This window comes from Rousettus aegyptiacus, unplaced genomic scaffold (assembly GCF_014176215.1).
Source record: "Rousettus aegyptiacus isolate mRouAeg1 unplaced genomic scaffold, mRouAeg1.p scaffold_m13_p_2, whole genome shotgun sequence".
Taxonomy (NCBI): domain Eukaryota; kingdom Metazoa; phylum Chordata; class Mammalia; order Chiroptera; family Pteropodidae; genus Rousettus; species Rousettus aegyptiacus.
The window spans coordinates 34,240,855-34,258,251 of NW_023416295.1; the positions used below are offsets into that span (position 1 = coordinate 34,240,855).

The window sequence follows — 17,397 nt, forward strand, 5'->3', positions numbered from 1 at the left end:
CATCTTCATTTAAAAACAGTTTGTTGAATCTTAATCCACTAGGCTCTTTCCCCACATATCGATGCACATATTCTGTTCCAAGATCATTAACAGCAATGGCATATTTCAAAGGTTTTACACAGGACTGAAGACAAAATGGAACTTTGGTATCTCCAATAGAATGCCTATGTGAAAGCAGATTTAAAAAATAAGATCAACTGGAAAAAAGTAACTGAATAACTGGAGTTGTTATTTTTACATGTTAATTCTAATTTACAAAAGATTTCCCATAATTCAACCACACAAGTTTAATTGGATATTAAAAAACAAATATAAGGATGTTTATTTTAAGAGGGACAGGGCAAATAAAGGCAAAGGTTTAAGAGCACTCCAGTAACAGAACAATTCAGATAAGTAATGTGAAAATTTTCCTCTGAGGGAAACAGGATATGATCCTTCTTACTCCTACCTATATTCAACCACATTAAAAGAACTAGCCCTTTTAGAAATTAGTCACTATACTTTTTTACTTATAGCTTTAATCATGGCTAGGCCATGGTTAATTTTTAAATGGAGCTCAATTTAAATTTAATACCATCCTCTGAGACCCTATCTACAAATGCCTCATCTTGGCAACTATATTTACTCACAATTTCAGCCCCATTAAAAGAAATGGCATTCAGTATTATAAACCTAATAGAGTTGGCTCTAATGACAGTCATTATCGCCATATAAACAACAAAATGAAAGCTTCATATGTTATCAGATGAGGATGCACATGAAGTACACAATGGGTTACAAAATGGAAAAATGCTCACTGATCCCATTATAACTTAGCTTCACAAAGACAAAGATCTTTGTATTGCTGAAGTATCCCAGGTGCCCTGAACACTACCCCAATACATTACAGGCACACATTCATTCGGAATGAAAATCATTCATAGTGAAACAGTTCTATTAATAACTGCCACTGGGCAAACAGGAGTTAACAGAGATGTCAGAGGGCCACCTCACTTCTAAGTATATTTGGAAGATGACTACATATGTACACATAGCAAGGTATATTTTTCCTATAATGTGTGAATACTTTTCATTCAGATCATAACTTGACAATCATTCTAAAACCTGACAAAAGCCTGTAATACTACCACCTTTGAGTTTAAAAACACATACGTTCTAGTCAGTCAACTTCTAAATTTCTCTACATAAGAAAACTAACCTAAAAGAATCATCTCTACATACAAAGAATGTTTGAGAAAAATAATGTGCAATCAATACAGGATAGTAATTTCCTCCAAATATAAAAATTTCCATTACATGAGAAATCATTTCTTCCAACAACAAAAACAGGAATACCACTCCCTACTGGAACATGTTCCATAAAGCCATATCTTATGTATTTGTGTCCTTTTATAGCATCCAATATTAAATTCAACACATAATCAGTGTTTAGTATATTTCACAGGCCCAGATGAGACTAAAAGCCTGTCATTATGACTAGATGTTAACATAACCCATTAATATCTAGTTAAATACACTACTAGTTGCTGGTATTGTTCTCTTCCAGTATTATACAAACTCTGAGATTCAGACTCCTTAACTTAAGAATGAATGGGCTAAATCATACTTTTTTTTTTTTTTCACTATAAATACTTGAAGATAATTAGTAAAAAATAAAAAGGTCAATTAGAAGAAAGGCACTTAGATCAAAATTTAACAAGTGACAGGAAAAGCTTTAACTGGGACATTATTTTGAAAAATGAAACCTAAAAATTTAAGGGTGAATTACTTGTAGTTTTAACAAAATTTAGGGTACATCTCTGATATAAATTTATTAAGCTATATACATACAGGAGATGTATACCTTATATGTTTTATTTTTAAAAAAATAATTACTTTGTAAAAACCAAACCAAAACAAAACCCAAAAGAATACCTCTGAGGTAAGTCCTCAAATGTGTAAAAATATAATAGTTTTTTTAAACTTACAAAACCAAGTTATAACATGATAATAAATCTTTATGTCTGACCCACAGGATAATAAAAAGTCATTCTTGAAAAAATATTCTAGAACTTTATCCATTTTTCCAAGGGCCTCTCCTTAATTCATCGGTTTTTAAAATCAAATCATCTTTACAGTACCTTCACATCACATCATTATCCTTTTTACAATTCTACTAGATCCTCATTTGTCAGTGGCTGCGCCTGCAGCGTGAGCTTTTCCCAAAGATCACTTTCATGGACTTCATGAAATCCTGCATGTTTTGCAACTTTTTACTTTACAAATGAATGATGGTTTTCATGGATTTAAAATAAAACTTACCTCTGTCCATCTACTGTACAAACAGATACACCCCATAAATCAGGACTGAACTTGGCTAGTTGAGGAATATAATCTGCAACCTAATCAAAATATTGGAAAGAAATCAACAAATATAGAAACACAATATTTTCTTCTACTATTTCCCTCAATTTAGCTTCCACCAATGAATAGTTATTTATAGCACTCAGTTGCTTGGCAGTCTATCTTTTACAACAATAATCATAAAAACTAAGGACTCAGAGAATTTCTTTAATCAGAGTCATGCTGGTAGGGTTTCACTACCTAAAATCTTTCAATATAGAGAAGAAATAAAATAGCTCTTAGTATTATTTAGAGGATTTTTAAAACTAGAAACATTTTAATGTTCAAAAATATCTGTAAAAATTCACAATAAAGTTACTTTTTTATTTAAGATTTAAAAGCCATCACAATCATTTGAAAATCAAAAAGAATTCTTAGAGTTAGATTTCTTTTTAGCCCAAATAACAATATTTAAAATATTTTAAAAGCACTTAATCCAATGGCTTCATTTAACTTAAATTTCTTAATTAGCAAAACACAAGAAAACTAAACAATTTTATTCTCTGTACTTCAAGGTGAGCTGAACTTATTAAGTAATTGGTTTAGAAAAATATTCACATTAAAAACATTACCTTTCCTCCAGACTGTTTCTTAGCACTTTCATATAACTCATCGATATGAGAGGTAAAAGACATAAAGTCAGGAATGACAAACTTTCTCCTAAAGGCTTGTGTCAACAAAACAATGTTGCTTTGAACACATCTGTGGAATGTGAGAAAATAAATAAATAAATAGACTGGGTGCCTTTCAAATATGAGTACTTGATAATAACATTATTAATTAGGAGAATGTTTAAACAATAACGAGATCCATCATTTCATACAACAAACTAAATTCTATAAATTATATTCTACATTATTTTCTTTCAAGCGGGCTTTCATGTAGTTGCTTGTGAGCTGTTGAAGTTAAAGAAATGTTAGATTGCCTAAAAATTGTATCACAAATTAAAATAGCACAGCATTCTACCAGATCAAGTATCAAGACCATCTCAAACAAATTTCTTGGCCTAGCCAAGTTGATAAGCATTCAGCATGACATTTCATTAACAAAAATCAGACTTTAGTATGTCATAGTTAAGATCCTGTTTATTTTTCCATTAACTCAGACAAATATCCCTTAGCTCCTATGTAACTATTACTAGCATTTCACAAAAAGAAAAAACTAAACATTTTGTATTTTAACATATTTTTCCTGAATTACATTTTGAAAAATCTGCATTTCTAAGATAAAAAAAAAAATGGAGATAAAATCTACTTTTGATCTTAAATCACTGTATCTGTATCAAATCCAATCTACATCCTTATTTTTCAAGAAGTTGAAAATATGAGGACTGCGAAATAAATTTAAATTATTAACTTACTATTTAAAATTAATCAGCACTTTTAAAAGTAGGCTTTATTATTAACAAAACTGTATAGGCAGTGAAACAGGGTTTTTTTTTGTTTTTTGTCTTTTTTTCTATCAGAAGGTGGCTGGTAAATGGTGGTAACAGCCTTAACTGGTGAATTACTATGGCCAACAAAAGCAATCTTGCCACTTAGAACTGAGTGTCTAGCTGCACACTGATGAGCATCCTAAATAGTAAATGTTTTCCTTGGGAGTTATTCTAATACAGATGGCATGAATCTAGAAAATTAAAAGTCATATAAAATGAATTCTAAGGAGGAAGTGCTTATGCATTTCAGCAAGTCGCATCTTATGCTTTATTCAGTTTTTTCATCTGTGAACTGGGAGAAATAATTTTTCTTTCCTTAAGTGTTTATGATTAATAACTATAATAATGCATGTATTTTATAAAATACCTCATAATTTTGCATTAGTAAAATAACCCTAAATTTTTTAAGAAAATCAAACAATATACAAATGCAAAGATTACCATTCATTTCCCCCCCAAAAAAGACCAAAAAATTATGATCACACATGAAAATAGTTCTAATACCAATATAGTTAAAAATGAATATGACATTCATTTTCAACACAAATTTTCTACTCCTATTAGTTTTAAAAATAATTAGCATTAAAAACAATTGACTATCTAGACAGGTTACAGGCAGTCTCTAACTTTCAGATAGGATATGCTCCAAACGGTACGGCCAGGACTCATTTTCCCATTAAAAAAAAAAAGTCATACATAATAGGTGTTTCTCAGATTATCCTCAAAGGCTAAATATATTAACCAGCAAGCTATTTTAGGTAAAGCATCAACACATTGACTTCAACTAAATCTATCTACCTTAATAAATTGTTTCTCTGGGTAAATGAATTCCATTGTAACATCTCCTTCCCACCTGCATGTAGCTGAGATAGTTTTATTTCTGTCAATATTAGAAAACTTATTTTGAAAACAGAAGAACTTCTCTGCAGCAATCACCTTTCCAGGTGACCTGAAAAGGTTATCACTCAGAGGTTTTAAATCACCTCATTCTAGGAATGGAGAGATCCTTATGCCTGTAGTCTTAAAAGACTTTTCCACTGCCTGCTCATATATACCATGAAGCATCTGTCAAGTTGGAAATGGCCTAGATTACAATCATCAATTTTTTAAAACTGGATTAGTGTTTAAAATAATGGTCGTTGTTATTTTTATATACTTATGGGTAGAAAATTTTATAATTTTTCCTGGATTCATAATCACTGTATTTAAATTACTTTTAATTTCATATTTAAACTCAACAACACATTTATAAAGCAGAAAACATTTAAACAGCACTAAACAGTATGAAATAACTGTTTTCATCTAAAATTCCAAAGCAATTCCTTATACTTATTATTAGACCTACCTGCCATCTCTTTTACATCATTCTCAGATATGCTAAAAAATAACTCCCATAATCAAGAGTACTTTGCACAGATAGCTCATGAACACTAAAAATAAACAGTGAAGCTTCAGTTAACTAGAAATGACTTCCTTCCCTCCAAAAAGAAACAAGTTCTAAAGACTCTAAAATTCCTAACACCTATTCCAACAAAATCTATATTTTATAAGGCTAGCTAACAGAATCAAGAACCTTGTGGTAAAAAGATAATCCAAAACTGTCAGCAGTGCTTCATAGCATGCCAGGAAGCTTTGGGACCTCAGTTGAATATTTGTACCTTCGGATGACTTAAAACTCCAAGATATTTCCAGGAGATATCTAGAATAAATCACCCCCCAAAATAAAAAATAAATAAAAATACATATGTACATACATACATACATACATACATACAAATAAACTTTTAAAGTAGATGCTGGAATTCTTTGGATCCATTTCAACCTAAGTCTATGGTCTGAAAAAAAGCCAATGTTTTATAGTAGTGTTTATAGTTTTATATTAGTTTTCAATTTATTAGCTTAGAATACCATTTACCTCTTTGGGATCCATTACAAACATGCTGTCTCTTAAATCATTAAGTAATCAGACTAGTAGAAACACATTAACGAAGGTAAATAATAAACAGGTAAATACAGGAAAGTAAAAAATATTCTCATTCAACAAAATCAAAGCATTAATCTCCAAAGTTGTCTTTCATTTTAAAATATTTTGAGGAAAATAAAAATAGTTAAAAGCCTATATATATTAATGTGTCTGAAGAGAGGAGAGAAGCAGACAATGGAAATATGTAAACCTAAATACAGGCTAAAGCCTTCTCATTTTATGATGCCATCTAAATCACCTTGTAGGAAAGAAACAGACCATGCTGAGAAGGCCTGCAAGACATTCAGATGAACTGGAGATCAATTTAAGCCATGACAGAACAGAGTGCACTCTACTTAAACTGAATGCAATCTCCAGGTACTGTAAATTGGAAATGTCCATGGCTACACATCCATAGAGCAGTTTCAAAGAAAGTATACAACAGTCCCAATGTATTATAGAAAGTTAATGTGCACCAAGTTCTTCAAACAATTGCTTATAACCACCACCAACCACAGCCCCCCCCACCCCGCCCAGGCTTTTTTTCAGTTACAGAGGAAGCACTGGCCTTCAAAGATGCAATTTTCTTTTAAAAGAAAAATCACCACATAGCATAGCAATCACCATTAAATGTTTGGCAGAAATTTTTACTTTTTAAAAAGATCTTTGTCTAGCATGACACCATCTGATGTTGTTTGAAGAGTTAATCTTAACATATCCATACACTCTTTCAACCTGGGATCAGACGTTCGCAATCCTGTAGATTTGAGTGCCTGTTTTTAAAAAAATAAAAGTTTGTAAATATATAGTGCAAATAAGGTATATGTTTATTCTAACTACAAAAGATTTTTTTTTTCCTGTACATAAACACTTCTACCCAGGACCTGAATATGTACATGGCATTTTAGTGTCACTATTACCCAATTTCTGGACAAGTTTCTCATTCTTTCTTTCATTTTCTTTCACTGATTACCTTGAAATAAGCATGATGAAAATTTAAAAACATAGTAAGAGAAACAGTGTCAGTCAGAATCTATACATCAAATGACCTTTCAGACTGCATTTCAATATTATTGTATTATTGATTCAGTATTACTGAATTTTAAAAAGTTTTAGAAAAATATAAAAACTTACTGTAATAAATTTATGAACGGGTATTTTCTCTTGTCCTTCTGCAATTGTATAGAACAGCAAATCTTCCAAACTAGGTAACAGACCCTGTTTTATTTTACTAAAGGGGGAAAAATATGACAAAATTAATCCTTGTGTGAACATTCTAATGAATTTTAGCTACATCCATTGTGAAATAATCATTGAACCAGACTACAGCTGAACTGATCTATTCATCAAAACTACTGTCACATTAAATGCTCATTTACCAATCAAGCCAGTATTACCGAAACCACACTGAAAAACAAGTAATGATTCATTAATAGATATTTTTTAATCCCAGGTCTTGAAATCTTGATTACTATTTCTAGTTGTGCTAAGGCCTAGCTATCTGTTATGGTGGTAGCTTCCTGTACAGCCTAACACAATCACCCAATAATTAAAGAGCTAAGCAAATGTTCAAGTAAGAGTCAACACATTTTTTTAATATGATGACTATATTTATGTATTATTCAAATAATTAACCTGATAATAGAATATGGGGGAGGAAGCAATTAAGTACCAGACAGCAAAGGTTAGCACACAAATTTTGAATCCTGGCTATAATACTTAACTGAGTCACCTTGTGTAAATTAACCTGTGATTCAGTTTCCTCATCTGAATAATAGTGCCTACCTCACAGGGTTATTGTGAGGATCAAGTGATTCCATACAGTCGATACCTTTAGATTAGAACACTGCCTGGCAGAGAGTAAGTAGCCAACTCATGGTAGCCGTGGTTATTATTTCTAAAGTGATATACAGATCAAATGCTATAAATCACAAAGACTGTTAGAATAAAAATCTTACCATAAAAAACACATTAAAATCTTAATTAATAACCTTGTATAGTACAATGCTATAATTAACCAAATTTTTAAATAAGGATTTTTTTCCTATCCATTGAAAAGCTTTCAAGTAAACAAACTACAATAAACTTATTAAATGTTTTTTGGGGGGCTCTGAAATGGAAATTAACACATTTCATTATTCTGTACATTATTGTCGTAAGCATTACAATGATGTTATAAGGATTACAGATCTAAGGCAGATGACTCTCCTCCCTACTAATCATCACTATTTATTAAAATAGGAGAGGGAAATATATATCTGTGCACGTGTGTATACATATATGTGTGTATGTATAAAATATTCTGGAAAAAACATTGCCTGTGCTTCAAGAAAGCAAGAGAGAAAATTAGAGAGGAGGGAGGGACTATTTGTTTTCTTAAATTCAGACCCTAATATTATCAATTTGGACTAGCCAGAGGTATAATGGAAACTTTCAAAAGAAAACTGTATAATTAATTACTTTAGTAAAATAAACTGTCATACAGCATAAGGCTGTCTAAAATTGTGCTTTTATACTATTAAAAAGAGCTTTTCTAGCTCTCCAAATAGTTCCTGGATTACCCAGATTACATAATAGTTCCATACTTTATTATGACCACATGGATTTAGTTATTTCCAAATATAATTACTCCCCTCACTATTAGTGGTCTATATTTCTATCTTAAAAGACAAAAGAAAATACACTTGGTTCACAGAGCATACACACACACACACACACACACACACACACACACACACACAAGCAAATACAAAATTTCTCCTAAAAATATTAATGTTGGTATTAATATACTTCATACACGTGTTCAAAGCTATTATCAACTTTTAAAGTCAGCCTTAAAATATATGAATTTCATGCCCATGTTTTGTAAAAACATATAGGATTATAATTTAATGACATATCCTGGACCTATAATTATTCCCTGAAATAATTTTAACTCAGAGAACTTTTAAAAATGTATTTGGGTACTTTTAAAATAAAAGTAAAAATTGATCGATCACTTATGTTCTAAATACTCAAGTGTTCTGCATGCATTCTACTTTAATCCCTCCAATGATCTTAAACAGAAGGGACTATTATTAAAAATATAGTATGGTTCTGGTATGCAGTAGAAACTCAGTAAATTTATTATTTGTTGAAAAGATGAATGACACTATACTTATTTCACAGATGAAGAAACGAAGTTTCAGACAGATGAAACTTTCCAAAACTGCACTGTGGCAGATATGGATTTAGAACCCCCGTTTCTCTGAATCCAGAATCTAAACCATTTATTCCTACAGTATACTGGCTCTTACTAGGTAGTTATTACTGTTACAAGGCACAATTTTTCTTGCTCTTACCTGTTCTAAAACTATTAGTGTTCAACAATACTAGTGACTTATTATTTAAAGAAAAATTGAGCCAGCTGTCAAAAAAAAAAAAAATCAGTTGAAATAACATACCAATTATTTACAGAAAACGGTTTGTCAGATAAACTTCAGATAGTGGTAGTTTATCACTTTTAAAAACTGCAGAATAAGCTTTCTATGTATTTATCACACCAGTAAATGGTATTTGCTTTGCCTAAAAGCTATGTAAATAACATAAAATATGTATACACTTCTTTAGCTTATGGTAAGGAGTGCAAAAAAATTAAAGGGATGTTATTGCCACAGCTAGCAAAAAGGTAATTATTTACTAGCTTTTGGACAAGAAACTAATTTTTATCCATAGGAAAGAGATTTAAGTCATCTCTAAAAATAAGCTCACAAAATAAATAGTCAAAATTGATTTTAAAAAAAGAAAAAAGAAAGTACTACTATCTTAACATTTAAAAGCTCAGGCTGATTGGAGAATAAGTTAGCTTCAACAGTCTGGTGAACAAAACAATGCAAGATTCTCCTCAAACTTTCAAACAGGTAGAAACTACTCCAAAGATATTTCTTGTAATTAGCCCTTTTTTCTCCCCAAATTGGTTATGGCTTTGTGGCAACACTTCGCAATAATGTAGTCTCTATTAAAATTCAAAAGCTAAAACTTTAGTTTTTAATAACTACACATTAATTAGAAAATCCATGAGAAGTATTTAAATTTTAATGACAAAAAAATAGATTATAGCAAGCTTTCAAACTGTAACATCAACAATTACTAACAAACTTTAGTGAGCTCTCCAGATTCCCTACAGAAAAACATAAAATGGTTATGACACTCAGCAACTAAAATAGGATATATATAGATTAACAAGACCAAAAAATCTGTTTTATACCTTTTTATTCCTTTCATTCTCCCTCATTTCCTTTCTAATTTCTAAAAGTCCTTTTGCCATCATTTTGTTCCTTCTTCTACCTATTCCTTCCTCTACAGTCAAAAAACACCTGAGTACAGCATGGAAATGATTTCTTTAAAAAAAATTTTTTTAATTCCTATTTTTCTAACTACCATCTATGACCCGTATATTGTTAATTGCTGCTTATAATCTACAAGGGAAATAGAACATGTACATAATGAGACATTACAGAAACTATAGAATCCAGTCAGTGAAAAATTACTTTACTGTGAACTAATAAAGTAAAGCTTTTTTAGAAAATAATGGAATTTGAGCTAGACTTGAAAGATGGGTAGAAGCTGGAAACATGGCAACAAAAGGGGATTTGGAGCAAAGGGAATATAACAGCCAAAGTGATGAAGGTAAGCATTCAATGGGTGTTTATAAAGAACGGTGAAACAACTAGAGAACAAGATACATTATTTTAATACCATGAGGTATTAAAATATCTAATTTAATTTTCAGGAGTGAGAGAAATCTAAATAAGTCAACCAAAAAAACCACACACTAAAAAATTTACACATGGAGTTTAAATTCACGGCCAATTTCTGTAATGTGAAAAGTTTACTCATCAACCAGTTTCCCAGTACCAAAGGACAATTAAAGCTCCTCAGCCTGGTATTCACTTCTATAGAACTTGGCTTTGTACTATCAATTCTTAACAACTTATAATTCACCAAAGTAATTGACTAGACTCACTGACTTACTTGAAAGTAAATCCTGCTAGTTCATCTTTGTTACCAAATATGCCTTCAGTTTATAACTTTCCTCTTCCTATACCCTTAAGGTATTAAGGATCATTCCAATCATTTTGGAGGGCTTTCCCCAATCACATTTGCTATACTCTGTATAGCATGCACTGGCTGCATCACTTAAAATTTTGTACTTCTCGCACATAGCCTATTATGTGCCAAGCACTCCAGATATAAGGATGAATGAAGGAAAGTTGCTGTCTACAAGAGCCAAGACTACAGCAATGTGGCAAGTACTATGATAGAAGAGTAAGAAAACTATTATCAAGTACAAATAAAGCATTCAATTTTGCCTTGATGAGTGGAGGAAATCAAGAAAATTTATTATGTATCATTAGGAGCAATACTGAAAAACTTGCCCTCATCAGTTCAAAATTTTATAAATTAAAAACTCCACTATTAAATGAAAGAAGAAAAATGAAAAGCAAGTTTTACTAAGAACTGCAAAAGGAAAGGAAAAAAACTGAAATGAACTATATTGCCTTATTTTGTCAAATAATGTTTTATACTACCTAACCTCTCCAAACTATAAACCTTTAAGGCTGGAATAATACCATTCTTAACTTAAAAGGTGGGTGGAGTGGGGTGGTCAATCAACTCCATGTAACTCAAATGCATAGTATAGCATGGTAAGCCTATCAGATCATCAAAAAAAAAAAAAAAAAAAAATTTCAAGTTAAAAAAAGAGGCCCACTAACAGAATACAAAATAATGCTTTGGTGTTTTACGTCCTCATTTAAAATGATCTTTAAAAGATTTTTGAGTCATTTCTATATCAGTTTATCAATTTGAATTTATAGAGTGATCTCACTGATAGTGTCCATCAATACTATCAAATAACAAGATTAAATCCATGAAGTTGAAAGCTGAATTGAAGATAGTTGACTATATAACATTATAAGTCTGAAAAAGTGACAAATTCTGCTTATTCTCCAAGTGATTGGCCTGGGGGCTAATTGTTGGCAAAATTATAAAAAAGAAATCTTTCATCTTTTAAAGCTTTACCATTTTTTTTTAAAAAAAGGGACCTTCTGTTGTTTTATCTTAAAATCCTAAGTGGTAAAGCAAGGTGGGTAAACTGTCTCCAATTTACAGGCCAGCACTCTGAAGCTGCCCAAAAAGAATTAGTCCAAGAGAGCTTGATTCCTAGTCCTAGATTCTTCCTGTTATTTGCAAATGAAAAAAAGGGCCACGTACTAAACCTGAGAAATTCAAGGGAGGCCCACATGGTGATGCCTTACAAAAAGACCAAGAGTAATTAAGTAACCCACCAGGGTGGTCTGAACATAAAAATTTCCAACTAAAAGCAGGTCATGGTGGGTAGTTATGGCTGAGGTCTGTAGCTTCCTTGACAAAGGTTGATCTTTGAAATTGTCTACTGTCCTGGTGCATTTAAGATACAATGACCAGCATAAGAACCCTAGACCACATTATCTTGTTGCCCACATACCTTCTATGTGTACTAGAAATGTTAACCATCCTGTACCCATCAATATAAAAGAAGTATGTGTCTCTCCGTTTTGCTTTTTATCCAATCTGAGATTGCCCCACTGCTTTCTCCTGCTTCCCTAATCTACCACCAATGAATTTATGTAACCCTCCTTACATAATTTCTTTAGAATCTCTTTTGATTCCAATGTATAAAATAAGCTCCGAAACTGCCCATCTCTGGAGCATTTTCTCAATCTGTCGAGATTTCGCTTCCCAATAATTGTCAGTTTAGCCGAAATAAACTTTTATAAGACTTTTCTTAGGTTGGAAGTTCTTTCATCAACATATGCCACACCAACTGTGCTCAGTTGTTAGCCCTCCATTTTAGAATAACAGGAGCTCGTCCAGAACAAGCAAAAACAAGACTCCTTACATACTGAATTACATCTAACCGAAATGCTAATACTTACTTATGGTATTACTAAATTCTTGTTGTGCCTTGTTAAAAATGCATCCTATACAAAGTAAGGATGAGATTACATTATATGAGGGCTGCTGTTCTGACTGGACTTTATTGAAATTTATTCAAGAGCAAGCCACAGTAAGAAGTACAAAAGCCAGCTTTCAGTGAGGAAGTGGCTAGGCATATCAGTTAATGGCAATTTGTTCAAGTGTACGGGTTTAGAAGTCTAACCTAGGGGAGGAATCTACCTTTCTCCGATGGGAGGATAAGGACATGGCAGATCAAGTCCCTAATGTCCAACTCTGTTAGTCCTTCCAACCACATATTCCTTCAGTCAAGTATCTTTTAATAAACCATTCTAGGTATAAAAATAGATATTATGTCTGTTCAACCACTTTAATATTACACAAAGGTGATTTTTTTCAAAATAACTAAAATATATAAGTAGAAATTAATGAATGGCAAATTTCAGCTAATCATAAAACAAAACAGTTCTGAAAATGGAATAGGGTGCCTTCTAAGGGAGTGAACTCTCTTTCTCTTGTCAAGGAAGTATTCAAGTAGAGATGAAGAACCACCGATAGGGACTAAAACAGAAGTAAAAAAGACATCAGCTAGAGAGATGGGTTTTTAAGGTCTCTTCCAATCTTGAACCTAAAAAAGTAATCAATTCAACACAGTATTTTATTAACCTGCTAACATTAAATGAAAACAAAACAAAACAAATTCTAATGTTGTATGAACTTGGTTAGGTCATTTAATATCTGTGGCCAGTTTATAAAATATGTAAAATGAGGTGGAATTAAATGTCTTCACAGTCATTTTCAACTGTAATTCTCAGTTTTTTGAGTTGATAAAAACAGATAACCTCCTAAATTCCTGTACTAAAGAACATAAATTTTACTCACTCAGGATCTATGTACACATAAAGGACCCATGTACACACATTTTACACATAAAGCTCAATTATCTGGGTTCTTTTAAAATCTAAGGAGAACACTTAATGCCACTGAACTGTACACTTAAAAATGGTTAAAACAAAAACAGTAAATTTTGTTATATATATTTTACCATTTTTTTTTTTATTTAAAAAGGGTAGTTAGTTATAGGAGGTAAGAGTTAGGGAAAATAGCTACAGTAGAGAAATGAAGGACAGGAACACGATGTAGCAACTGATACAAGATAAAAAATCCAGGAAAGAACAAACTCATTCGCAGCAGAACCAATCAGAGTATGAAAGAATACTTTATACAACTAAATACAGTTTAGTGCAGGGACCACTAATAGCAAACTACAGCAAACTGTTTTGTAAATAAAGTTTTATTACAAAACAGCCATGGCAAATTCATTTACCTATTGTCTATGGCTGCTTTGCTACAAGAGCTGATTTGAAAAGTTTTAACAGAGACCAGATATCCTGAGAAGCCAAGAGTATGTATGTACTATTCTGGCCCTTCAGAGGAAGCCTGCCAACACCATTTGCCTTAGAGTATCACTGTATTTTAGCACAGTATAATAATGCAACTTTATAATAAACATTAAGTTGAACAAGAAATGTTAAACTCTATTCATTATATTTTAACATGGCAGGAAAATGTGCAACATTTTTAAGGAAGCTTCTGCCAAGAATAGTTTAGAAATAAAACAATGTTTGATGTTTGAGGCTAACAGTGAATACAACTGGATGATGATGATACACAGGAGCCATTCATAATACTTTTTTTTTTTTTTTGGAAATTTTTTCAATGTAAATGGTGCTTACTATTACACATGCCAGAAACAGGATATTAAAATAGCAGACTAGGACAACATAGCAGAGATTTACAAGTTTAAAACTTAACAGATGTGGTTCCTCTGATTACAGTGGTTATATATACTTATAATGTGAAATCTTAAAAGTTGCTACAAGGAGACAGGAAAAGCAATGTCCATTCACACAGACCACAACTGTTAATATTACTTTGGCTTATTTCCCTTTATTACTTTTTGAAAGCAGTTTTTTCTTCAAAGCTTAAGATCATTTGAGATATCCCACCACAAAAAAAAATTTGTATTCTAACATTTGGCTTAAGATTATATTTTCTAATATTCCTAAAAATCATCTGTATATATTTTAAATAACTGAATAACAGACTCTCATATGCATGTACTATAATTTACTTAACCATTCCACTAATGTTAAACACGTTTTCCCCACTTTTCTCTAATATGCATAATACTGTGCTAAAAATACTAGTGAATAAATCTTTCTATACCTGCTTTTTGTTAGCCTAGATTCCTAAAAAGGTAGGAATATATTTAAAGTTCTTCATACACTTTAAAAACTGTTCTTCAGAAAGTCTGTACTTTTTTAATAGTGCCTATGTCAAGAATCTAAGGAAGTACCTACCTCACTTAAAATAGCCTCATTAATATAACTATTTAAAAATCTTTCGAGGCCTGCATGAAAAATTAGTAAGCAAAAAAATATACATTTCTAAATCCTAAAAGCTATCAACTTTTTGTTCATTATGTAATATCAATAGTTCTATTCTTTAAAATCAGTGCTTTCACTATAAATATTCCTTTAGTAAGCAATAATGTCACATACCAATCAGAGAATATTTCCCAAAGAGACATAACCATTTTTCTTCTACTACATTGTAGGTGGTCAGAAAAAAACACCAAATGCAGTAATCAGTCTTGTGCACTGTGTTTCATAACCAAAGCAATTTTATCCCTACATAGGTTCCAGGATAAAATCACAGTGAGTATCTGTATCTGAAAGCTATTTATAACACTTAGAAATATCATTAGTAACTATTTTTATAAATATATAAGTTCACTAGGCTTTCTTAAGCATTCCTCCTAATAGCAAATGACTTAAAAGATAAAAAAGCACCGACAGGCAACTCCTTGATTTATAAAGGGTTTAAGACTGGGCTCTTAAAAGAATGCAAATCCTACAATTAGACTTTCAGTTTCTACAGCCGTTAACTTTTCTTTACCTCAATATCACAAGAAGGAAGTAGCACAGCTTTTTACTGATTTCAAATAATTTTTTAAAACTCACAATGAAACCCACAAATATCTTCAACAAATTTCTCAAGGTGACATTTATCTTTTTCAAACTGAAATAGCGCCTCCATTTATGTTTCCTTTCATACTGCCTCACAAAGAGTAAATTCTATTTGGCAGTCATATCTTGAATTAGTTGATTTTGAAGTAGACAAATTTTTTTTGTAAAACAGTTAAGACTGGAACTAAGCAGCTAAAACTCAAGAAGACAAAACTTCAGGATCTAATTCATGCTCTTTCAGTGAACTAATTAATAGCATGCAGTCTGTTAATTATAAATTATTAAGATTATCAATGGCTAAATAGATATGTGATTTAATGCACACATTAGGCACAAAATGTTATGCTACTAAAACAAAACTAAACTCATTAGAAAACCAAAAAAAAATTTAATATTGAGGAAATCACAAATAAAATGACTGGAGGGTTCATTGAGAAGCCCCTCCCAAACAAATTAACTATGCTTTCAATCTTGGTTTTAAGTGAATTGAAAATACGTTCGCTTTCACAAATTAAAAGCAAATGCATTATTAAAGGATGATAACAGAATTCACCTATTTCAACAGAGGTTCTATCTTTTGATTCCAAAATATATTATCTCTATCTGCAAAATACTCTCAAGTATATTATCAGTCCTGTACTATAGACCTAATTCAATATTTGCTGAAATGTGTAACTACTTAATCTTATTTTGAAATTGAATTCTCACAGCATAGGATGTCATGATTCTTTGCCCCCAGCTTCCCATTTATTAAGAATAAATACGAACTTCCAAAACAAGGTCTTGGTATATAAAGCTAGATGAAATCATTTTTTGCTTGTACTTCACTCTTAACATAGTATTTTTAATTATGCTTCTTTAATTAAAAATACATTTTTAAAATGCCATGACTTTGTGTAGATGAGCATACGCACAATTACTGCATCATGGGTATGCGGTTTTTAACTAACGCTACCAAGCTGCCCTCCAATATAGCTGAACTAATTTATACTTCCACCAGCAATTTAAGAGTTCCCATTTCCCACACCCTTTGCATCACTTGATTTTAACTTAACAACTGCCAATCTGATAGAGGGAAAATGATCTCATTGTTGTTTTAATGGAATACTTTCAATATTTGTACCCTGTATGAAATTCCCACTTTCTAAAAGACATACATGTATTAATATTTTCCCAGCCTTGTCCTTCTCTGTTCTCTTTACCTTTCTAACAATAAAATGCTCAAACAAAAAGTTACTTAAAAATGCCCTGTCATCCCCATCTGCCAACCCTTCCCAAGAACCCTAGAATATACACTTCTGGGCTTTACAGAAATGAAGCATGTCATGCTTGAAAGAGAAGAGACATGGTGATAAAAATGGCCATGGTGGGCAAGCAGTGCCATAAAGGTTAATCAAGAATCTTGCATACTACAGCATAGTTTGTGGCTTTAATATAATATTCATTCCAGTCCACACTGGTTTTCTGGAAGAACAGTGATTATTATGAGATTAAAATTCTATTATTAATTTCAAAACATTATTCAAAATAGACTGAAATCAGACAAAATATTGGATACTGGGGAACAATATCCACATATATGATGACTTCAAATGTGAAGTCATCAG

The 17,397-nt window shown here is 31.6% G+C and overlaps 1 protein-coding gene across 3 annotated transcripts in view; it reads right to left on the reverse strand.

Annotated features, from left to right (window-relative positions):
* The window catches only part of GLS (glutaminase), a 69,753-nt gene that overhangs the window by 48,296 nt on the left and 4,060 nt on the right, over positions 1-17,397 (reverse strand). For all 3 annotated transcript variants that reach the window (XM_016161593.2, XM_016161603.2, XM_016161613.2), the window contains exons 2-6: positions 6,915-7,011; positions 6,432-6,553; positions 2,955-3,084; positions 2,302-2,381; positions 1-164 (exon numbers count right to left, since the gene is read on the reverse strand). In XM_016161593.2, the coding sequence (XP_016017079.1) occupies positions 1-164; positions 2,302-2,381; positions 2,955-3,084; positions 6,432-6,553; positions 6,915-7,011 (593 nt within the window). The remainder of the gene's footprint in view (positions 165-2,301; positions 2,382-2,954; positions 3,085-6,431; positions 6,554-6,914; positions 7,012-17,397) is intronic.